Below are 23,264 nucleotides of genomic sequence, written 5' to 3'. Positions count from 1 at the left end.
AAAGATACCCTTCTCATAAAATGCTGGGAGAAATATAGAAGAGGAAAAATGAACGGCCCGATTGGCCAAGATATTGACGCTCTAGTGCTCATCTAAAATAATACTATATGATGACATGAAATGAACCGGTTTTTAAAACACCATATATGCACATGAAAAATCCTTGTAAAACGCCATGCCAATGCCCTAAAACTACCAGTTCTTGAATGATTGCCTCGCCTGCTTTTGTTCCCTTGATCGTACTTTCCTCCTCTCCTTATTCTTCTCGAACTTCTTTCTCTTGTCTCGTCCATACTTCTCCGGTTGCGTAATTGCTTCAATCTTTCTCTTGCTCGATCGCTGCTGTCTTCTTGCCTTTACTTCTTCCCTGATTTCCATAAGAACCTTGCTGTACTCTGCAGTGCCAAACTTCTTTTGGAGGGAGTCCATCATAATTTGAGCTCTGGTCTTGACCCCTTCAAGCTTAGTCTTGAATACTTCATCATTACTAAAGGGGGCAGGAATAGAGCGATCAGTCAACTGTTGCAGAGGCACAAGCACAGTCTTGAGCGAAGGTCGGCCGGGAGTGGTGAGTACACGTCGGCAGACAGTCTCCAAGATTTCCATGGCAGCGACCTTCGAGTTAATCGCCAATGATCTGGGGGGGATTTCTCTTCGGAGAATATGTGATAGTCTCCAGAAGAGATAATCAACACCTTCCCGTTGTCCTGAGACTGCCTCGTCTTCATCTTGCTCCTCAGCCTCCTCCTCTTCAACGTCTGTTTCGACAGTCGTTGAGACGGGGAGACAGGTTCCAAGGAAGACAATTACCTGCACTAGCTCCGAGGCAAGATCCTCATCAATATCGTTGCTGTTCAGGGAGCCAAGTGCGAGCCGCGTAAAATTGTACATGTCTTCGAGATCGAGTGTGAGACCGTACGGCCCATCAATAGCCTCTCCGGTAAAGGCTTCAGTGCGCTGTCTGGCGAAATCGGCAAGGTAAGAATTTACTGATCTCACCGCCGCTAGCTTCACAGATGGCTCAGGATGACGGAGATATCGAGCAACGTCTCTCCATAGTTCTTCCCTTTTTGCGGACAGCGCCTCCTCACTCATACACCCGCCAAGCAGGCGAGCAACACCGAGTGTCGTCTCGATTAGCTGGCTATTAGTGTTCTTGATGTCTTCCGCCTTCAAAATAGCTGCAGATCTGTTCAAAACTAGTCTGCAATCCTTCTTGTTATTTTGAGCATCGCCATACGATTCAAAGTAGTAGCCAAAGATTTGCAAAGCCAGTTTCTGCACAGCCGGGTTATCTTCCTTATCAAGCCATGTTCGTAGGAGTCCGAGGATATGCTGGATTCTTTCCTTATCAGCCTTCTGGAATATCTCCTTCATCAGCTCCCCTGCTGACAGTCGACATTTCTCGCTATCGTCATTGGCAAGAACAAAGAATAGCGGCAGGAAACATGTGCCCACTATTTCTTGAACAAAGTCATTAGAAGACTTCATGAGCAAGAGATGCACGATTTCCATAACTGACAAGCGACCGCCCTCTCGATCATACTTCAAATTGGCTACAATGAAGTTCAGCTGCTTAGCCCAACGAGCCTTCTTTTGGGGGTATTCCCTGATAAATTGGAAGAAGGCACCACGAGCTAGATCCCTCGTGTCTTTGTCATCGTTCGTAATCATAACCGTACCCACATAGTCCAAAGTATCATAAACCGTAGCCGTCTCAATCTTACGATCCATAACAGATCGCAAAAAGTTAAAGGTAACATGTCGATAAAGAGGTTCTGTAAAATCATCCTTGAGTTTTCCAAGGAGCATATCAACCGCAGCGTCCTTGACCACGACCTCCTTGCGATCACGTAGTAATACAGCCAAAAGTTTGACAGCTGCTTGGGATATTTCTGTTGTCGTGGACGTTGACTGCGATATGCTCTTGAAAACTTCCTTCACCGCAACCCGGTAGATGCCGGTGCCATCTTCGGAGTTGAATGGGACCTTTACAAGTGTTGCGAGAAGACGAAATGCGGAGATCTTCACTTCATCCTCCCCATCGATGATAGCATCTCCGATGATAGGGAGGAATCCTGCAACATTTTCCGGGGTTCGCAGGTCTTCATGCTTCTTGAACATGGATCGCAAAATGTCGAAAGCGAAGCGCACCAGCTTATAAGTGTGCTTCGTCGTGCTACCGCGCTCGCCACTCCTTTTTGCTCCCTTCTGAACAAGATACTTTCTCACCCTAGGATCCATCCTTGGGGCTTCTTCTGGTTTCTGGCTCCGATATGTGTCTTGAATGATCTCGTAGCAGAAAACCAGAGTATCCCGAGAGCCAGCGTCAGGGTTTTGGAGAAGGCCAGAGCCGATGCGGCCCATCAGAGCATCGATTTTGCGCACCAGTTTTAAGTCAACCTTTTGCAGCAGAAGAGCCTGTAGCGGCTTAACTAGATCAATGAGGTGACGAATAGACGCGTTCTTAGCCACCAGTTCCATGGAGTCTTGACTCTTGCTGCTCTTGATTTCCTTCATTTGTGTCGTGTAGCCTTCGGCGTCCTTCTCTTGGCCGATGACGCCAAAAATGTCATCCATAATAACGGTAACAATGGAAGGAAGGCAGTGATCCAGGTCACCAGTCGCAAAAGTAGGTATTGTGGCAACCAGGATAGAATGCATCGTATATGAGAGAACATGCAACTGGTAACCTTTCGTAAGGGCTCCACGTAGTTCTTTGAGAATGAAGCCGAAGAAAGAGGATCCGAGAACAACCGCAATATTGACCAAAGTGTCCCGTGCCATTTCACGAGCTTCCCAGGCTTTACTTCGGAGAATATGGCATATGTCGGTGAGAACTCCAGCCAGCTTCTGCTCCATCTGCTCCGGAGGCAGCAGTTTCAATAGTTTTACGACCACAACGCCGACAGGGACACGGTAGCTAACTTCAGACTCGTCCTTCTCGTGCAGGTGCTTGATCAAAGGTGGTAGGATATAGTCAAGTACGTCAACGGACAGTTTAGTAATAGTTGGGACAGTGGCCTGGAGTCTCAAGCAAGTCGCCTTCACCTCGTCTCCATCCACATCCATGCCATCATTTTTGTTCTTCTCCGATGACAGAACGAGGGCGTCCACAAATTTTCCTAGGAGTCGGATGGTGCTCTTCTGCATCTCTGGTCTTGATTCGATGTAGCTAATATATCGATAGAGAGTCATTCGGTAATGGTTCCAATTCAAAGACAGCGCCAGATTACCAATCGTAGTCGTAGCCTGCGCTCCAAGTCCGTGATCATCACTACCATACTCACGTCCGTAGATGAAGTGCTCCAGTAAGGGGATGAAAAATTGGCTCAGGTTCGGACTGCCCATTTGCTTCACTGTGTTCGCTGTTTCAAGAGTTCGTAGAGCCTCCAACTGTCTCGAAGTAGCAGGACTCAAAATATTGAAGAAGAAAGACGGTTCGGATGAATCTTCATTGCGTTCGGTCAGAAGCCCGCTTAGATCGGCAACGGGTTCCCACCCGGGCATTACGGTAATGATGTAGCCCATGACACGCAAGTATTCTCTGCGTACAGTGCCTGATTGCTCTCTTGAGCCAGCGTATAATGCAGGCAGAAGAACTGTACGCATCTGATTATCAAAGATGGGCTTCACCTCATCTGGCTGACAGTTTGCCACATCCTGGATATAGCGTCGCATACCATCTGCAGAATTTGACGACAAAACACCAAATTCTTCATCCATGCGGATAAAAAAGATGAGATTATGAATAACGGGAAGCCATTGCTTGGGACTCCAGGGAACATCATGAACCATGGAAATAGCGTTGAAAGCAGCAAGACGACGGTCATAATCCGGTTCATCAATTCGACCCTCCTTGAAAGTGTTCAGTTCGTTGCAGAGACTGGCTATTTCTGCGACTTCGGAATCCTGTTGGGAAATCGCCAACATAGCTCTGGAAAGAGAATGGCGGTTCTCCCTATCTTTGAAGTAACTGAACAAGGACGAAAGAGTGTTGTAAACATCTGACAATAAGGTCTGGTCCTTGGCTGCGTCATGCAATGCCACAAAACGTTCAACGATGAGCAAAATTCGACCTTTCGTCCTTGGATTAACTCGGCGAGGGGGTTGCTGCAAGAGGAAGCTACACATGCGAATGACGGTTTGAGTATTATCCAAGTCCTGCAAAACCGGCGCGAGAGCCAAGACGGTCTCCACAGAAGCCTCTAGGAGAGCATTGCTGATACCACCGGTATGCAAGACGACTGTGATCTTTGACAGAATTTCCGTAGAGTTGGCTTCCAGGAGCTCAGCCTTAATAATCTCATTGAACTCAGATTCCTGGGCTGGTGCCAAGGCAAGTTTGACTAGATTTTGAAGAATAGTAAGCACAAATATCTTCACATCATCTTTTGTCTTTTCCTTGGATATGCAGTCAACCAAGTTTGGCAGCACACCCTGCGGCAGAACCTCGCCATGTGGACCGAGGAACATGGCCGCCTTTGGCAGAGCTGACCAAGTAGAAAGCAAGTGAAGCATGCCAGAAACGCCTTGCGTCGTCTCAACTGGGAGCAGATCAAGCCTGGGCGCCACAACCTCCTCGATTATCAGTTCTTGGTAAGGATCCCATTGAAACTTTTGTGCATTTTGAAAGAGTGCTGTTAGGCACTTGATACCCATGGACCTTGCCGATTTGAGTAATGACAAGTCGCTGACCTTCTCATCAAGTTCTTCGTCCTTGGCATCATCGTCTCCGGACGTGCCACGTAGCTGTCTTGAAGAATAAACAAGACAGTACAGGACCGCATTGACAAGGGTATTCGTGTATGGTTCGACATTAGCCCCCAGTTCAGAAATAAGAGATGAGATCATGTTTAAAAAGCCAACTTGTTTCCGGGTCGTGATAATAGGTTCACTGAACAGCTTCTTTCGCTGGGCCTTTGTCACCGTAACTTGAACATGCTTCAACTTGCCTGCGGCAATTTCAAGAAAACTCCCCATGTCTTCGACCGAAAGGTTTCGCAGTACAGCAAGTCGAGTGGCCTGCAGTCCATTCCTCCCACTGGCAGCACCCTTCTTGGCAATGGTTCGGCCATAGAGGAGACGAAGCAGCACTGGCAATAGCTCGGATCGGTGCTCCGGTTTGATAACATCCTCCCCCTGGAGAAATACTGCAAGCTCGTTCTTGAATCGGGCTTCATCAAGAAGGTACTCCAGGTTCTCCTGGTATGCCTTGACACCATCTTGTTTCCAGGTCAAAATAGCTTTAAGAGCCAGCTTCTGTACTTCAACGTCGCCATTCTCCATAAGCAACAGCAGTGCTTCGTAAACTTTTTCATGTTGATAGAGCACTTTTGGATTGATGAACTGTGCAAAAACGCCCAGAAGAGCCTTGCGGTCAGCCAGAGACCAAGTCGATGCTTGAGCACGTGCAGCTTCACTACCATCGGCTTCATCTTCTTCTATTGCCCAGCACAGGAAGTAAGGGACAAGCTGCCGGGACCGTTTTTCGGCAACAGCTGGAGCAGCATTGAAGACTTTGAGAGCTCTCGATCTTGCAGAAGGCGGCGTGTGCTCAGTCAAATGTTGTTTCTCATCGAAATTTTTGAGAAGCGAATCGTCTACCTTCTCGGTCAGGTCTTGTATTACGTTGGCCAATTGTTCCAGTCTCCCCAGAGCAGTGCATTCGAAATCCGTGTAGAATCTCCGATCTCCACCGGCACTGTCGGGGTTAGGCGGTGTCCATCTTGTGGATGGCTGGTTAATCCACTGAAATGCGATAGCAGAAACAGCTTCTTCTCCTATACTAGACTGAGTGAGGTATTTCAGGTTCTCCACCGCTTCGTCCCATACAGGGGACAGCTTCACGGTCAATAAACCAAATATGAATCTTGGGATTCCGTCCCGCAGCCAGGTTGACGCATCGATGGCGTTGTAGTGCAGCCCAATTTTCCGCAGGTGCATTGCGATAGTTCTGGTATTCTCATGACTCAACGGCATCTGTTCAATTTGCAGCATGGTTTCCACGCAGTTCGTCAATGCCTCGGTTTCGCTCATCTGCTTCAGCAGCTCCAGGGACGCTAATCGGATTTCGTGAGAAGGTGAGCTGAGGTTTTCCACCAAAGATACAACCATAGGGTCTTCTTCTGATGTTGGACTGTCGCCACCTGTTATCTCCATCTGATCAGAGGTTGCAGGAGCACCCGTTTGATGAGCCTTCTCGTAAGCCAGATATGCTTGCAGAAACCCGACCGAGCGTGCAAATCTCGGCACTGCTGCACGAAGCAACGGGCTCAAAGAGGTGTCAATTGATCCAGCTGCCTTGCTCATGCGCAAATAAGCATGAAATCCTTGGCTAACGATAAAATGAACCTCATCAGATGCCAAAGATGAGGATGGTCGAAGAGCCAGTTTCAGCTTTCTTGATAACAACTCAGCAATTCGGGCATTCGTAGACGGGTGTACGGCGGTAAGCTCAAGAAGCTGCAGCAAACCAGCGTATTTTGGTAAACACCGATCCCGCCACTCTTGAGGGTCTTTGTTGTACGGTCCACGCTCAGGAAAGGGCGAGATTTCTAGGCGCTCGAACTTTGACACAATTTGGTCCTGCCAGGCTTGTGGCAATCTGCAACAATCCTTCTCGCCCAGCGGTGGGAAAGCCCGTATTTTGATCATCTTTGGAAGCAAGACGCAAAGGACATCCTCGTTTTTCCCTTGCGACCAGTGACCAGCAACAAACCTGTAATGTTGTTAGTTAAGTTCGAATTATGTCGGACTACTACTCACTTCTGAAACTCAGATCGGAAAAGGCTACCAAAGCGGCTAGTGTCAAGATCGCAAAAATATACGCAGAAAGGAATGAACCATCGCATAAAGGGTTCTTTCGTGAGTGTTTGGTTGAGAGTTGCGATATGGGGTATCAAGGCGTCCATAGGTGCATGGTGCCAAACGATGGCGACTTTGACCATGATGGAGTTCCACAAGACATCAACTTGATCCGGTCTTATCTCCTTGGATCCTTTGCCCGTCATGCTCAGAATGTCGGTGAAATCTCGAAGAAGCCCATCCCAATTGCTGATACGAGAGCCTCGTCTAACTCCAGCTAAAACACCGAGAATCTTGATATATGGCACGGCCTTCCACTGTACCTGAGCTCCTTCCACAAGCTCCTTCTTAGATCTAAGCTTTGTGAATATCTCTTCCAAAAACTCGCTCATGGTGTCTGCCCTCCCGTGGTGCAGAACACTGGTCAAGACTCCACATATGACATCCGACCAAATATTCTCTCGAGACAGCGTACATTCGTTCTCTGGAATTGCGTCAATGAGGGCCGATACGATGGCACCTCCAGTGGAATGAATCATGCCATCAGTTCCTTTGATAGCCTCAGCAAACATGGTCATCACGCCATCATTGTACAGGGTAAATTGATACGTTTCAGCCGCGCCAATGAGATCGTTTCTGACATGCTCAACAAAAGACTTGAGGGCCATCTCTCTGTGAGAAGGCGCAGCCGCCTTCTTCACGAGAAAGCTCATTGCTTCGGCGGCGAAACGAGCAATGTACTGAGGGTGTCGTGATCGTCCGAGCAATGGCGCCATAAGATCGTACGTTGGTCGTAAGTCGGGAATGAGAAGCTTCGAGAGATACTTAAACAAGAATGCCATAGCACCAAAGGTCCATTCAATAACCTCCACAGGCTGAGTCTTGCCGGCAATGTCCAGCAACAAATTTATGCTCTGCAAATAGTGCTTCTCGAATCGTACACCCAAATCATGCGCAAAGGCAGTCATGAGGTCTAAAAGAGGCTCCAATGCATCTTTGTCACCCAGAGAAATATATTGGGCGAGATGTCCCATGATCTTATCTTCAAAGTGCAAAATCTGCGGCAAGCTTTCTGATAGTGGTAGCACATCTCGCCTGAAAAAGCTGAATGGTTTTGAGATATTCAGTTCGCTCCACTTTTGCAGTCCATTGTGAAAGTACGATGTGGCCGTCGACAGGTCTTCGTTTTCGAGATCATGCCGTCGAACTTTTCGCAGCGGTTGAAGGGAATTAAACTTTGAGATTTTCGTGGAGAAGGACTCCCATCTGTGATTTTTTTGATGGGGTGTTGAGTATTTGTTTTTCCGCACTTTTTCGATGCGTCCAGATGATTTGGACGGCATTTTGGCGGTATGCGCTGCCGATTGCAATAAAAGACGGGGAAAATTGCAAGTCGATATGAAGACGGAATCTCCGAGTCAAAGACAGTCCCCCGCCAGTAGTAGTACTTCCCGTAATTTTTTTTTGATCGGTTGATATGCGGGAAAACCGATAAGCATTATGGTGGATCTATAGATGACCCACCTGAGCTCTTACCCACCAATGATGCGCTTCGCGCAAATGCATTATCGTTCTCGGCGACCCTCCACCGCGGCTCTCTGTTCCCTCCACACTTCAAATGAGGCTCCCAACCTCAATCTCGCACCTTAATTTTTTTTTGGCCAGTGAGAGACCATAATGGCTGCCCCGAAGATGTAGGTCAGCCAGTTGCTCTGTATTAATAGCAATTTATAGAATCTAACCTCTTGGCTCCTTAGTATCATACTCGGCAGCCTCAATGGCCAGCTTGAGCCCGTGTTCAACAAACTAGCTACTCTCCACGCCAAGAACAACTTTTCGCTAGCAATCCTAACTGGCGATGTCTTCACCCCGGATACCGATGACGAGACGATTTCCGCCCTTTTGAACGGTTCTCTGGAAGTGCCTCTTCCCACCTACTTCACCATCGGGACTCACTCGCTCCCTGAGCGCATCGCTACGAGAGTGGAAGCAGGTGAAGAAATCTGCCACAACCTTCACTTTCTGGGAAAGCGCAGCATCACAAAGACCTCGGAAGGTCTTCGCATCGTCGCTCTGGGTGGTCTTCTGGATGCAAAAGTGGTTGGCGGCCAGTCGAAAGAGCAGCATCTACCATTCCACACCGACGACGATGCGAAGGGATTGAAAGGCGCAAACAATGCCGACATCTTGCTGACGTCAATGTGGCCCGCCAATGTATGGAACGGCTCTCAAGTCGTCCTCGGGCCAATTCACCAGGCTTCCATCCAGAGCACCCAAGCAATTGCAGAACTATGCGCGACCCTAAAACCACGATACCACATATCCGCATCCCCAGAGGCATTCTTCTACGAACGAGAGCCCTTCGTGCATCAGTCCAGCTCAGAAACAGAGCCAACCTCCGTCACAAGATTTATTTCCATGGCACCCTATGGCAACGAGGCCAAAGCAAAAGCCATGTACGCCTTCACCCTCAACAAGTCAGACACCACCGTGCCCAAGGGCATAACAGCCTCACCATTCACTCCGAAAAGGAAACGACCCCTGGACAACGACGAAGGTGGCTACAGCCGCTTCGCCTCCCACGACAACAACAGACGCGGTCGCCAGAATAAACGCCGCCGCGAGTCACCTCCCCCCGGCCCAGACAAATGCTACTTCTGTCTTTCCAACCCCAACATCTCAGCCCACATGTGCTGCAGCATCGGCGACGAATCCTACGTCACCACCGCCAAGGGACCACTCCCTACCTCAACCACCTTTGCCGACGAAGGCCTCAACTTCCCTGGTCACTTCATCATCATCCCTCTCCCACACGCACCTACCATCCCCAGCATGGGGCCAACCTCCGACCCAACTTCCGACGCCGTCAAGGCCTACAACGAAATGAGCCGCTTCCGCGAATCCATCCAAGCAATGATATCGGCAAAGTCGTCCCACAAACTAGGCGTAGTAACCTGGGAAATATCCCGCGACCGCAACGTCCACCTACTATGGCAGCTCATGCCCATACCCGCTGAAATGATTCACAGCGAAATCGCAGAAGCCGCTTTCCGAGTGGAAGCCGAAAACCAAAAATACCCCTCCTTTGTCACCAGGGAGCTGACGCTGGAAGAGCAGCCCACCTTTGGGGACTACTTTCGCGTTTGGCTGTGGGCAGATAACGGCGAGGACAAGATTAAGGGCAAGTCCCTCGTGATGCCCCTCAGCGCAGACACACGCTTCGACCTCCAATTCGGGCGGCGCGTTATTGCGAAACTACTAGGCTTGGAAAAACGATTCATCTGGCAGGACTGTGAACAGACGGTGGAAGAAGAGACTGCAGATGTAGAAGCGTTTCGGGAGGCATTCAAGGCGTGGGATTTTACTCTGGGGTAAAGACGGAGATGAAAATCAACGCACGATGGTAGTGCATTTTGTCATCTTGTCAATAGGGTTCATGCAATTCACCAATTTCACAGGCGTCGACATACACTGGGAGATCAAAAAGGATTCGGGCAAACAAGGCGTGTGGCTGGTCACGCAGTATACTATGATGCACTGCAATACAATATAATGTGTACATACAAGCTTAGCGATAGCGGAAATATGTTCCGTCACGGACGGCATCTCTGATTCAATTTCATAAAACTCTTACACCACTAAATCAGAGGCACTCTCTCATCTATTTACATTTCTAGGAACACGAAAACATCTGGTGATAAAGGAAAATGGGTATTGTGACTGCATACGCTATAATGAAAGGTACTGATTGCATACGCTATAATACAAAGTAACGTAGCCGGCCCTCAGTACGAGGCCATCCGACGGGTGAGCATCGACAGTGTGGTGTTGCGCGAGCTGGGTCGGATCTGTGCAGTGGGAGAGTCGTTGATACAGGGCTCTCGCTGTCCGAAGGCGAATGTCTGGGAGCGTCCCAGGCCCTTTCTCGCTTTTAAACGACTCATTTCTCTTTCGCATGTGCGTTGGTGCTTCTCATCGGACATTTCGACGTATTCGGGAGGGTAACACCTCCCACGGTGTTCGGCGAAGAACCCGCTATATCCACCGTCAAGGATATATACCTCGGGGTACGTTAACTTGGGGTAGTGCTCTGCATTTACTGTCCGGTCGTGAGATCGAACATGTCGGGCCATTAATGGTGCACGATGGGCTGAATACTCGCAGTGGAAAATCAGTAAAGTGCGGCCTGCAATTGGTGTTTGGAATAATTGGGTAGCCAGAAGTTCTTTATCATTGTGGTTGACGGCTCCCTCGATATGCCCACCGTCGTATTCATATTCGAACCGACAATCAATAACCATTTTTTGATCAAAATGGTCTGCGTATTTACCATCCAGAACATCAAGCAATGTCTCCTTGGCAATCCGAGGGATTGAATCAGTGGGATCATCCAGCAAGAAATGGGGAAGCACAGGTTCATGAACTTCTTCAATATCCACGACTGACTTCAATGCTGACGCAGGTGACCCTTCGGCTTCAGTCTTGGGCTTCATAACGTCGGCAGGATGTTCAAACATGCTCAACGACCGACGAACTTGTTTGCGGTTTCTCAAGAACGGATTTGACTGCCTTCTAGCATGGCCATTAATGGGCGACCCAAAGCGAGTGGCTGCAGCACCGCCAATACCAGTAAATAAAGGGCGAGGTCGAGCGACTGCAGCTAGTACGCAGGGGCTGTTGTCAGGTACAGGCTCCTTCCGCTCCTGTGGCGGAGAAGCGGATTCGAAGCATTCCCATAGAGAGAGGTTGGAGCTCATGGCAGAGTCGGCGCCAAAGCGGAAGGGAGGTAATGGGTTATGAGTATCGCTCTGAGCTCTCGAGAGCAACGGGGTGGAACTAAGTGCTTTCATCCGACTCAATGAAGGCCTACGGGGGGCTGCTATCCTACGGCTGCAGACTGGCAATCAGTAGAAGTTCCCCAGGTGCGTGTTAGGGCAAGAGCAAAAGCTTGGACTCACTCAGCCAGAAAGTAATTGGCAGCCTCCGACGAGAGCTGGCGAGAAATGGGCGCTGGAGAGTCGAGAACCATGTCTTGGTCATATGACGGTATAGAGCCTGGCGTCGGAGAACTTATCTCCATCTGTGAAAAGAAAGGTGCCTTGTGCGGGAGAGGAGACAGGTCCATATACTCCACGACGGGAGCAGGTGAACTCGAAGGCAGCGGAGGAGTAGTCACAAAGTCTGATGTGACGGTCAGTGCCGCACAGGCGGTATACAAGCCACAGCAATGAAAACTCACGACGACTCTTTATGCAGCCCATCATCATGGCGAAAAGTTTGATTCTCGAAAGCTTGGTTCTGTGAAGGCTGTTTGTCTGTGGAAGGCCGATTCTCCATCATGTCTTAATAGCTGAACTGCATGGATGTAGCGTATACAATGAAGCAAGCCAGGGAAAATGCAAGACGCAAGACGCAAGACGCAATATGCCAGATGCCAGATGCCAGATGCCAGATGCCAGACGCAAGACGCAAGAAGAAGAAAACTACTGCAAGCCAGAGAAAGAATCGACTGTACGAGCAGACAACGCAGCGAGCCTCGGAATATGGGCGGGGGGGAGCAGGAAAAAGAGTCGAGAAGGTTGGAGTCGAGTTCCAAATATTGGCCGGACACCCAAAGCCACCACAAGTCCGGGCACGCTTTCTCACGCAAAAAGAGAGGCGGCACTCAATGAAGAGCGACGACCTTCTCTTGTAAAATTTGCGTCGATTGCCGGGTGAGGCAATTGGGAGGAACAAGAAGCAACTTTGTGAGAAGTGGACGAGGGAGCAACGCCTTTTGAATGGACCGTGCAAGTGCAACGGAGCAGGCCCAGATGCTGGGGACGAGATGGGGACGTTGTTAGGGGTGACTAGAGCGAGGAGGGGGTGAGCACTTGAGCACAGCGTTCACTAGAGGGTGCGGGCGGGCGGTAAGCACATGTCCACACCAGTTGGCCCGACATCTGGAACTCGTCAAGTCAAGTCTGGTGCAGTCAATGACGAAAGTCGGCGCGCCTGCAGGGAGTTTCAGCGAGCAGCAACAGGCTAAGCTTTGGGAGTGGGCGCTACTTGACATGTATCCCCCAGCGCCAGGCAACCCAGCACTTGTGCCAGGCACCGCGGTAGAACAGTGGACGCGCTAGCGGGTTGCCGGGTGTGCTGGGTGCAGGGCATGCCACCCCCCCCCCTCCACCTCCCCCTCCCCACTGTACTTCAGCTTCGCCAGCGCGAATAGCGTCACAATCCCTGGACCCAAGCAGCCAAGCCACTCCAGCAATTGGTGCATCGCAAGCTTGTCACCTCGCTGAGACCGGAGGCATGTACCTGGCTCTCGCGCGCCTATAGCACAATATCCCGTGGTATATTAGCGTAGAGTGGTTGTACTTGGTGGTGTTGGGGAAGACATGATAGAGTCCGGTGTATTTATTATATCGGATTACTTTTGATGAGCCAGGTGCCGGCAACTGTCAACTGCCCAGTCTCTGGGTAAAGTACCTAGGTACCCCCTACAGCAGACACATGGCAATTCGTACCCGAGCATGTATAATTGCCTCAAACTTCTGCTGGCATCAACAAGCTTTTTTTGGCCTCTACCAGGGCCCCTTCAAGGCTGCGATTGGGCGGGCCATTATGACAAAACGCCAATTGACTGATCCTCAGCCTATGTACGGCGTATCCAGGTACACTAGCATCTGGACCTTCATGCGAACATGGACGACCCGGCAACCCGCAGCTGCGCATCAGCAAGCATCGCCCTGGTATGCGAACATGCTCCACGGCCACGAGCACGAGGCAAGGCTCACGGGCCAAGACGCAAGAGGGACAAAAAAAAAAAATCCAACTTCACTGGTGGTAGTAGTGTAAAATATGGATTGTGCCGTTGGTCCATCCAACCGAATGTAGCTGCCCTGCATCGCCGACCCAGAACGACCAGGTCGCCTAGCAAAGATCTTCCGGTTGCTCTGCGGAGAGTGGAGAATTGAAGGGACCGAACATTGAAAGCATCAAACCGAGACAGTCCTCTTCCTTCTCTGCCTCCCTCGTCACGTCCAACGCCTGCCTGGCCGAACCAGGGACGGAGTAATTACTCACGTATTTTGGCTGGGCATGTCCGGGGCTCGTCGGGGGTTCAATGCCTTCAGGGAAACGCAACCACGCGCCGGACGGATAGTGCTGAGGTCATGTGGTGTCATGGGAAACGTCAAGCAGCTTCTTGACTCGGAGGCGAGCACGTTGAGCGGGACAGCAGGGTCAAGATGATTACACCAGATTCCAACCGCTTGCTCCCGCCGACAAAACGAGCGGCTAACGGGAATTTGGACGCTCTTAGCGTTGACATGACCGCTACAGTTGCATGCTGCATGCCAGATGGTGATATTCTTGGTCGATAAGACTCCATAGTTATTGTCCGTGCTATCAATGCCATCGAGGTCACGCAGACTGCGTTGCTGGGTTAAAAGACAAACTGGAGATCAAATGACGGACAGAGAAGCACTGGGCATTCGAACCCTGGTCCGAATCGGCTCTTTTCTTTTTTTTCCAGATTGGAAAATCTCGGCCAAATCAACACCTTCGCCCTTCAACTATCATATGTATAACATGTCATCTAAGACTCGGACGATGAGCTGGGGGCGTATTGGTTCACGGCAAACTATTAGCTTCGTGGAGGCCAGAACAAATCCCATCGATTGATCCCCCAAAGCTCCCTTGCATCAAACGCCTCCTCTATGTAATACATACATACATACTCCGTACATGCTATTCCCATTTACTCTGCACATAGATTGGCAGAATCGCGGTTTCTCCCACAATTCCCACTCACACCCGCCCGCCCACATTATGGCTCGGGTGTTCTGGTTCAAGGTCTCAGTGTGTTCCTTCCAAGGGGTCTCCCAACAGCCGACATTAGACAGTTGCAACGGAGCCGGCCAAGAAAGAAGATTGGAAGAGCTGATTGTCTTCGCTCCGGCCGGAATCCTCCCAACACGCGACGGTTTATGACATGGGCAAGACAGGTTTGACAGGCTCATCCCGCATCCCTTGACTTGGCATGGGAGCCGGATCTCGATTAGGATCAGCTGAGTCAACCCTTTGTACGTAGCATGCACGCCCAGTCGCCTTGACGATATTCTGACGCACATTGTTCATTCTGCATGTATGTGCACATGTATATGTACGTGTACATGATCGTCGGCGGCCCTAGTCGGGCTTGCGTGCAACCTCCCACGGCCCACGGGTACATATTTGAATATTCAACACGTGCAGCGCTCCAGTGGGAGAATCAATCTCCCATTGCGGCGGCATGAATATGTACTTAAGTATGTATGTACATACATACATGCAGGCCAGTCAGTTGCTGTGCGTATTGTCGACTACTATTTGCGTCCTATGGCCAGTATTTTCTCCTCATAATAGCTCGTTGCCGGAATTAGAATTGTAAACAAGGCACGGTCCCAGCCATGAACCAAACTGGAAGCAACTAAGCCAAGCCAAGCGCCCCGATGCATGCTTTTGGCACAAAGACAGCCAGCTGCATTGGTTGTTTCTTCTGTGGGCGCAGAATTGGTCCATTTGGGGACATGCATGTCAGACCAGGAGGGAAGGGAAGGGGTGGGGGACGTCAATCCCAACTACCTAGAAGTACCTACCTAGGTAAGTTAGGTAGGCATGTACCAGACTATTCCCTGCCTGCTCCGCACTGCTCTGTGGTTGCTCGAGACTACCAGAGGGGTATTGATGTCTGGTGTTGGAGCGGAGCAGGCTTCAAACGTCAGACAAATACGTACCGTCAAGCTCGGAACTTGCTTCGCAAAATGGTGCGCGCAGTTAGGGGGGAAAAAAAATGAAATAATCATAATCATGATTGAACCAGGGCATGCATAGACCAGCAACAGTCTCTCAAACGGTCAACGGCGGTGTGCACTAGGGGCCGTGTCACCAAGATGATGACGTTGCGCGTCCTGGGCTCTTCCACTCCGTATCCGGCACTAAAAACGATGGTTTGTTTGTCGATTGCCCAACCGCAGCCCCGATTTCCTCGACGGCGAGTTTCGACAGCTCGCAATGCACAAGACGTCATACCATACCCTCGCACTGCCCTTTCTTGGCTTTTCGGTTTTGGCGGTCGGCGGAAGAGTCGGAGTCACCATGGTCATCACAAAGGCAAGCAAGGATGCACGAACGCCCATTCTCTACCCACCAGCATGTTCCCTGAACACCATGGCCCGAGTACGTAGCTGCAAGCCCAGATCTTGCCATTGGCTTGAGATCGAATTTCCATCGATTTCGCATCATCCGATAGTCTGCCTATCCATGAATTCTCGAATTCATAAACGACGGCACCCAACTAATCATGACAGCTACGGAGTATACGTCGCAGAAATGCGAAACTCCTCGGACAAAACAAACACCAAACGCCCGCGTCTTTTGTTTACTTCAGCCACGGCGCTTACTGCCTTCTCCGGTCTCCATCTTCGTGCTACACGGAGATCACAGGGCTGATAATGTTCCGTGATGACCCCCCGGCAAAGCCAATTGCCGACCTAGCTCGTCTTTTGTCCGCGAGCTCGAGCAGAGACGACAATATACGCAACTACTACAGACTACCTAGGTATTACGACGTGTTACTCGAGAAACTACCAATGGCCATGCTGCCAGCGCCCACCGACTTCCTCCAAAAAGCAAGGCCTCGGGCACGGCGAACAAGGGATATCACACGAGATTGTCCAATCACTTCATGGAACGACTCAACTCCAGCCAGTGTCCACCGCTCAGCTGGTCCCAGATCCTTCCAATTTTCCCAAAAGAGTTGCCCAGACCGCGGAGCCCCCGCCACATCAAACTTCAACAATGGCGCCAGTCGCGAAACGCACTTACGCCCTGCTAGTACGTAGGCTGTGTCCAGGCGAGAGCACTGGAGTGCTTTGATTGTCAAGCTGCCTCAGAACGAGTCTTCTGACCCCGTTTCCGACGAAGCGGGGAACCAAGAGCGAACATCATGGGCTAATTATATGATGACGCCTCGTCTCCGTACTCCATATGTACATACTATTTCATGAGTTGGTTTGAGAATTGGCCGAAGGCTGGTTTTGGTTCTTAAATTGTCCAAGCTTGCCAGACACAATCCGGCCCCCATCGAAGCGTCGCATTGATGCGGCGGCGTCGCGTAAATAAAGTAAACAAAAGTTGGTCAATAAAGCAGCGCCGGAGCGCGTTTTACCCCGCCCAGCAACGCCCTTCGGCTACCGCGAAGTCGCGAAGTCACGTGACTATACGCCGAACTCGCACACCGCATACCCTTGCCCTTGGCCGGTGACCAGGCCCACTTTGCAGCCGTCACTCCCTCGGTGTGGTTTGTTCAAGCCGTTGTGCCGCAGCAGCTCGGCAACGAACCAAACATTGAAGTGTTTCAGGTTGATAAGGCTCGGTGCAGATGTTGCTTTCTGCAGGACGATGACTACAAACATGCATATCTCGCTCCAGTTCATGACACTTGGTAGAGTATCAATACCATATGACATTTGAATTAATCGGTAGACTGAGCAAACCACTCCACGAGATGAGCATCAAACAGCAGGCCTGGGCAATGGGGCCCTGATTTCTGTCCTCTGTGCTTTCTTGTCAAAAACTTCTCCACCTCTGCACACGGACATGAGACGAGGATATCAAAGATCGGATAATACGTCTTCTGGGGCATGGAAAACAATGTCGCCTAAAACGTAGCTAGTTTCAAAGCACCACATGCGATCCGTGCTTTTGTTTGACGTGTCATACCAACTCACAATCAGCAGAAGAATATTTTCAGACCATAAAAAGTACCAAGTACCTAGGAGTTCAGGACTCATTGTTAGTTTAGGGTAGCCAGGCCGGCAAAGTGCGACTCCCATGCGGAAGGTGGGGCAAAATATAGAGCGGTCAAAGTTGGCAGAATCAAATTATCTAGGGAATTTCCATCTACAGCTGCGAATTTAGTAATGCGACAGCAATCGAGTGGAAATTCTTGCGCCAGACCACCAAAGACAAATGGCAGGAAAACGAAAGAGAGGAGCCAAAGATGGCACCAATACCTTGTCATCTGGCCCCAAAAAGGCCAAAAAGGGCAAGATATCAACCCACCTTTCCTCCAAACCGGACATCGAAAAGAAACCATTCGTTGAAGCGCCCATTGGTGACGATCGAAGACGAGAAGCAGACTTGTACGAAATGCTGGGAAGCGAGGACGAAAACGACAGAATCCAGGCCGCCGACTGTATTATTTCAAGTCTTTTTGACGGCGAAGGGGCTTCTGAAGCTGTTCTCCAACGACATCTCGACCGGCGATTGTTCCGAGGCCTCGCGAGCGGTCGCAATGCTTCTCGCATTGGATTTTGTCTCGTGATTACCGAGATTTTGGCTCAACTATTCGGAGAAAAGGATCTTTCAAAGTCGAAATATACTGGATTGTCATTCGACAAGGTGTTGGGCCTCTTGGCTGAGAAAACTCAAGCTGTAGGCAACATTCCAGGGCAAGAAGAGCGAGACTATTTTCTCGGCCAGCTATTCGGAATCGAGTGCTTTGTTAAGTCCAAAACTCTGTTCAGGGATACCTCGAGGTGGGATTCAGTCCTCAATCTGCTGCTGAAACTGGGCAACAAGAAAATCTGGCTTAGACCTCAATGTGGATGGGTGTTGGTCCAGGCTCTCGAGCAAATGGACCAAGCCGATGCGGCGGAAACGCTATCCAGGATTGCAAAAGCTGGTTTGGCAAAGACCCCAGAGGGGGCGGCCGCCTGGATCGTTGCCCTCAATCGATTTCCTACTCTGCAGCCCCAGCCGTGGAAGAACCCGCTTTCCAGCAAGTCTCTCCCTGACTTGACTGCAGTCCTCAAAGAGAGCTTCAAGGAAAATGGGAAGGATATAAATGACAAAAGCCAGAATGGCGGAAAGCATGCATCGTGGAGTGCCCAATTGCACTTTGTGTGGGATCTCATCTTAGCACGGTTTCTCAATGCCAAATCGGACAAGGCGGAGGAGGATTTCGAACAGTTTTGGAATCGGGTTGTCGATGGTATGCACTCTTCTTACCCCGTTTAATCATGTTACCCCTGCTGACCTCACCTCGATAAAGATGGTCTATTTTCCAAACAAGCCACGGACGGACAAAAGTTCAAGGGTTTCATGGTCTTTCAGAAGATGCTCGAAGGGTTTATTGAGGTGCCATCGAAAGTGCAATCACTTTTCAGTCGGAATTTCATGTCATGTCTGTTGAATCAAGCGTCGAAGGAGGACCGCTATTTGCACCGAGCTGCCATCAAAGCCCTGAAGTCTATCGAAGTGGTCGTATCAGTTCACCCGTCATCTCTGACACCTGTTCTCGCCAACCTCATCGGGAAGAATGGTGTATACGGTTTCGATCAGCGGACGAGTACGAAGACGGTGGATAGGCTGTTGCAAAATATTAACAAAGAAAACGCGGAAGCTGTGCTGGCTGTTGTTCGACAGCCTATCAAGACTTTGAAGCAAAAAGAAGCTGCTGACGCTCAGTCTATTGTTCGGACATACGCTGATTACCTCGCCAAGATCCTGAATGCATTCGCCTCGGCGCCATCAACAGATGATGAAGTTGAAGCTACCAAGGGGTCATTTAGGCCAGTTCTACAGGAACTCGCCGGATTGGCGTATGCTCAGCCAAAGGACATACCGGAAGATGCTCTTACCGAACAAATTCGAGAAATTTGTCGCTCTCGCCTCGAGTCGTCACTTGCCAAGCTCGCTCGCTCAAGCAAAGACTTTGCCCTTTTCTGCGAAGCGGTAGCATCAATAGACGCCAGCGCAAAGAATATGGCCCCAGAGATTAAAAAATCAATGGACGACGCCCTGGCACGCATGAACAAGCTTCTGAAGCGGAAGTCAAAGACACAAAGCGAAAAGGAGACAGCCCAGGGTCTCGCGATGCTCCACGCAATATCCATTTTCCAACTTTATAATGACGACCCTGATGCGATGGAAGTATTGGACGACCTTTCCCAGTTCTACAACAGACTTAAAGAAAAGAAGGCGAATAAAGACGGCGAACAGAACGAAGGTAGTTCAGAACTGCTAGTTGAAATACTTCTGTCGATGGTTGCTCGTCCCTCCTCACTGATGAGACAAGTTTCTCAACAAGTCTTTGAGGCATTCACTGGCCAGATATCCGCCGAGGGCTTGGAGCTCCTCACCGGGCCACTAGCCTCAGGAGAAAGTACAAAGGGCCAAAAGGAGCTCTTCAATATAGATGACGACGCCATGGATGTAGACGAAAGTGAGGGTTCAGACGAAGACGAAGACGATCAAGTCGAAGACGTCGAGGATGCCTCAGATTTCGAAATCGACTCTGACATGGAATTCGTTGGCCTCAACGGCGACGAAGACGGCGATGCCGCCTCCTCATCGGATGATACCAGCCCCAAAAAGAACAAAGGCGAATGGAACAACCCTGAGGAACTTGACGAAGTGCTTGGCAAAATCCTCAACTCCCACCGCCTCGACAGAGACGCCGACGCCGCTTCCTCCTCCTCCGAAGACAACATGTCCGACTCGGAAATGTTCGCCCTAGACGAACAGCTCTCTGCGGCCATTGCCCCACGCATCAAGTCGTCCCAATCCGACGCGAAAAAGGCCAAAAAGGATGCCAAGCAATCCGTCATCAACTTTAAACACCGCATCCTCGACCTCCTCGACATATACGTCAAGAACGAAGCCCTCAACATTCTAACCTACTCGCTGCTCGTCCCGCTGCTGAACCTCATGCGCACTACGTCTGCAAAACCGCTCGCCAACAGAGCCTGCGAAATCATCCTCGCTTACCAAAAGGGCCTCCGGAAGGCGAGGGCCGGCAAGGAGAGTGGCGACGACGCCCTCGGAGCGGATATGCTGGGTCTGTTGGTGCAAATACACGACGAGGCAGGCAAGGACAATTCCCACGCGTACGCCAAAGCCGCCAGTGCTGCTAGCTTGATCGTGGCCTCGAGCATGTTTGCGGGCGATAGGGGGGCGATTCGCGAGGTGGCGGGCGTGTATGCCAAGACACAGAGTGATTGGGTCTTGGGAGACGTCACGATGCAGAACTCGTTTTTTGCTGATTGGAATAACTGGTGCCAGAATCATGCTTCGCAGAGTCGGACGTGATGTGGATTTGGTTGCTCAAGTCGTGTACATAGATTCGTAATTTGGGGCCCATGGAAACGAGCGAGTTGCAAGGGGGATAAAAACTGATTCTAAGGCAGCATCACACACTTGCCCGCTGCATAGTCGAGGTGAATGTCTAGGTAGATTTGTGATGGAAATTCAGGCTCACATTTTTGCTGGTGATGGACTCCCCCTCACTCTCTTAAAAAGGTTCATTGCTTATTCTTCATTGCCCAACCATATAAAGCATTATTCTATGAACCTGCCGTGTGATAGTACAAGTGCTTTCGCCGCGTGCGCAACTAAATCCCCTTCCCCTTGTTGCTTCGCGAACCCTCTCTATTCCTCCATCTTATCATCGTCCTTCTTATCGTTCTCGTCATCGTCGTCTGAGTCATCCTCCGCCTTTGCTAATCTCTCAGCCTCCTCCCGCAACTCCTTGGGCACCTCGACATGGCGACCCTTGGTCGGACCGTCCACACCACTGATCCAAGTCATTTCCAGTTCAAAATCCTTGTCCTTGTTGTCCTTTTGTGCAATGTAGATAATTCTCGCAGCCTCCTTGACGGCCTCCTCCATGGTCATATTGCCTGACTGCAGATCCAGCTTCTCCAGCTCAGCCTTAGCCGCCTGACGACCCTTGCCCGTAGCAGCGCCGTAGTAGCCCCAGTACAGACCACTGGGCTCAATCATGTACAGGAAGGGACCGCCGTGCTTACCAGGGACCTTGCCGCCAGCACCACACTTGGGGCCAGAGCCAACTTCTCCGTCGACGGGTGTCTCTTCGGATGTGTCCACGCCGCCGACAATGGCCGTGATGCCGAATGGCCGGACGGAGCCGTACATGGTGTATGCCTGGAGATAGCCGCCCATTCTGGAGGCAAGATCGGCCGTGGGGATCGGGGTCTTGAAGTTTTGGCGCCAGCTTTGGGACTCGTCGCGGGCACGGTCGACAAAGTGTCGGCCGTCGGGGACCATTCCTGAGTAGACCTGGGTGCACAGATTAGCTTCGGCTCCGAAGACACGTTTTGTGTAGAAATGAGTTTGCTTTGGTAAAGGAGTTGCAAGGTTACGTACAACACCAACGTGGCTGTCGACGGTAGCGATTCGCTTGTTTGCGCCGGGCTTTAGCAGCTTTGATGTCACCACCTTCTCAACAGCTAGGACGACGCCATCCTTGCACCGAATGCCGATTGAGGTGCCGCCATTCTCTACTGCTTTAACTGCATATTCCACCTGGAAGTTGCGGCCATCTGGCGAAAAGATGGAGTTGAGAAGATCGTAGCCCGTTCCTATCGATGTCTGGATGTTGAGGGTTGGTTAGCTTAGCTTGCTTCACGGGCAGGGCATGCAAACAGAGACTGCGAACTACTGACCATCTTGATAAGTTGGTCTCCGTAAAACCCGTCCGAGAGATGGTTTCGTCAGGTAGAGAGGCTTGTTGTGTGAATGGCTGGGGGGATTATGAGGAGTTGAGACGGCAGATATGGACCTGAAGCTCCTCCAACCGACAAGCATCGCCAGGCAGCCTGAGAGCTGCGTATTGCTGTGTGCTGGCGCGAGGCTGGCCTACAGTTTTTGCCTGAGGCGCCAAACTCTGGTTGAGGTGTCAGCCACAGGAAGTCAAGCTGAATGTGGCTGACGCGGACATGGCACACATGTCACGCATCCACATCGGATCCGGAGCTCGGGGGCCTGTGTCCGTTTATTAGATCCCTTTGAGTGTGCGCAGGTTCAATACTTAACCCACTTACTTAAAGGTACTTTTTAACTCCAGTAAATAATCAGTATATTCTTTTAGTATATGTATCTTAAAATATTAAGTACTTATCTTATTGTATAATTTCTTAGTAAGTCTATATCTTTTTTATCAGCATTTAACATCAGCTAGGACCTTGGTCCGCTACCCCAATTGGACCTGCGCACATTCAAAGGGCTATCAAAGAATGACCCTGCAGTACGGAGTACGAAAGCAAATGAAGGGAAAATTCACATGTACAGGTACTTGACGAAGTGACTACCGCCTAGTAGCCAGTCGGCAGCGATTTTTGGGACTTACATCATACTGAGGATCAAATGCGCACCGTTTCATTGTTGTGACGCTTAGAGCATGAAACGCATTTTAAATATGGCCATCATGAAGCATCACCATTCGTGACTGATCGCATCAATCCAGACACCTGAAATCTGGTACAGGGGGTGCCAAAATACACCAGACCCTGGCGTGGTACGCAGACAGTCCACCAGAGGGTCGCTTTGGAAGGAGCTCTAGACATGAGTTTATTCCGGCCTGGCCATGAATTAATTGATGCAAGCTCCATTCGTACTTAGCC

The 23,264-nt window shown here is 50.3% G+C and overlaps 5 protein-coding genes across 5 annotated transcripts; 2 read left to right on the top strand and 3 right to left on the bottom strand.

Moving 5' to 3' along the window:
* Positions 1-192: 192 nt before the first annotated feature.
* On the bottom strand, positions 193-8,150 carry MAA_04149 (Armadillo-type fold protein; the record flags this gene model as incomplete). The annotated part of the gene is made up of 2 exons (XM_007822147.1): positions 193-6,721; positions 6,769-8,150. The coding sequence occupies 2 exons, from the start codon at positions 8,148-8,150 to the stop codon at positions 193-195; spliced, it is 7,911 nt and encodes a 2,636-aa protein (XP_007820338.1).
* A 334-nt stretch (positions 8,151-8,484) lies between these two features.
* Positions 8,485-10,182, top strand: MAA_04150 (cwfJ domain-containing protein; the record flags this gene model as incomplete). Its single annotated transcript, XM_007822148.1, has 2 exons — positions 8,485-8,501; positions 8,565-10,182. The coding sequence occupies 2 exons, from the start codon at positions 8,485-8,487 to the stop codon at positions 10,180-10,182; spliced, it is 1,635 nt and encodes a 544-aa protein (XP_007820339.1).
* Positions 10,183-10,592: 410 nt separating this feature from the next.
* Positions 10,593-12,074, bottom strand: MAA_04151 (rhodanese-like domain-containing protein; the record flags this gene model as incomplete). Its single annotated transcript, XM_007822149.2, has 3 exons — positions 10,593-11,643; positions 11,766-11,988; positions 12,047-12,074. 3 exons carry the CDS (start codon positions 12,072-12,074, stop codon positions 10,593-10,595), a joined length of 1,302 nt encoding a protein of 433 aa, XP_007820340.2.
* Positions 12,075-17,808: 5,734 nt separating this feature from the next.
* Positions 17,809-20,931, top strand: MAA_04152 (DNA polymerase V; the record flags this gene model as incomplete). The annotated part of the gene is made up of 2 exons (XM_007822150.1): positions 17,809-18,832; positions 18,893-20,931. The coding sequence occupies 2 exons, from the start codon at positions 17,809-17,811 to the stop codon at positions 20,929-20,931; spliced, it is 3,063 nt and encodes a 1,020-aa protein (XP_007820341.1).
* Positions 20,932-21,270: 339 nt separating this feature from the next.
* MAA_04153 (uncharacterized protein) lies at positions 21,271-22,310 on the bottom strand (the record flags this gene model as incomplete). The annotated part of the gene is made up of 2 exons (XM_007822151.1): positions 21,271-22,233; positions 22,308-22,310. The coding sequence occupies 2 exons, from the start codon at positions 22,308-22,310 to the stop codon at positions 21,271-21,273; spliced, it is 966 nt and encodes a 321-aa protein (XP_007820342.1).
* Between the last annotated feature and the right edge of the window lie 954 nt (positions 22,311-23,264).

This window comes from Metarhizium robertsii (genome assembly GCF_000187425.2).
Source record: "Metarhizium robertsii ARSEF 23 chromosome Unknown MAA_Scf_5, whole genome shotgun sequence".
Lineage (NCBI taxonomy): Eukaryota > Fungi > Ascomycota > Sordariomycetes > Hypocreales > Clavicipitaceae > Metarhizium > Metarhizium robertsii.
The sequence above is the reverse complement of the archived record's forward strand: the minus strand, read 5'-3'. Positions and strand labels throughout refer to the sequence as shown.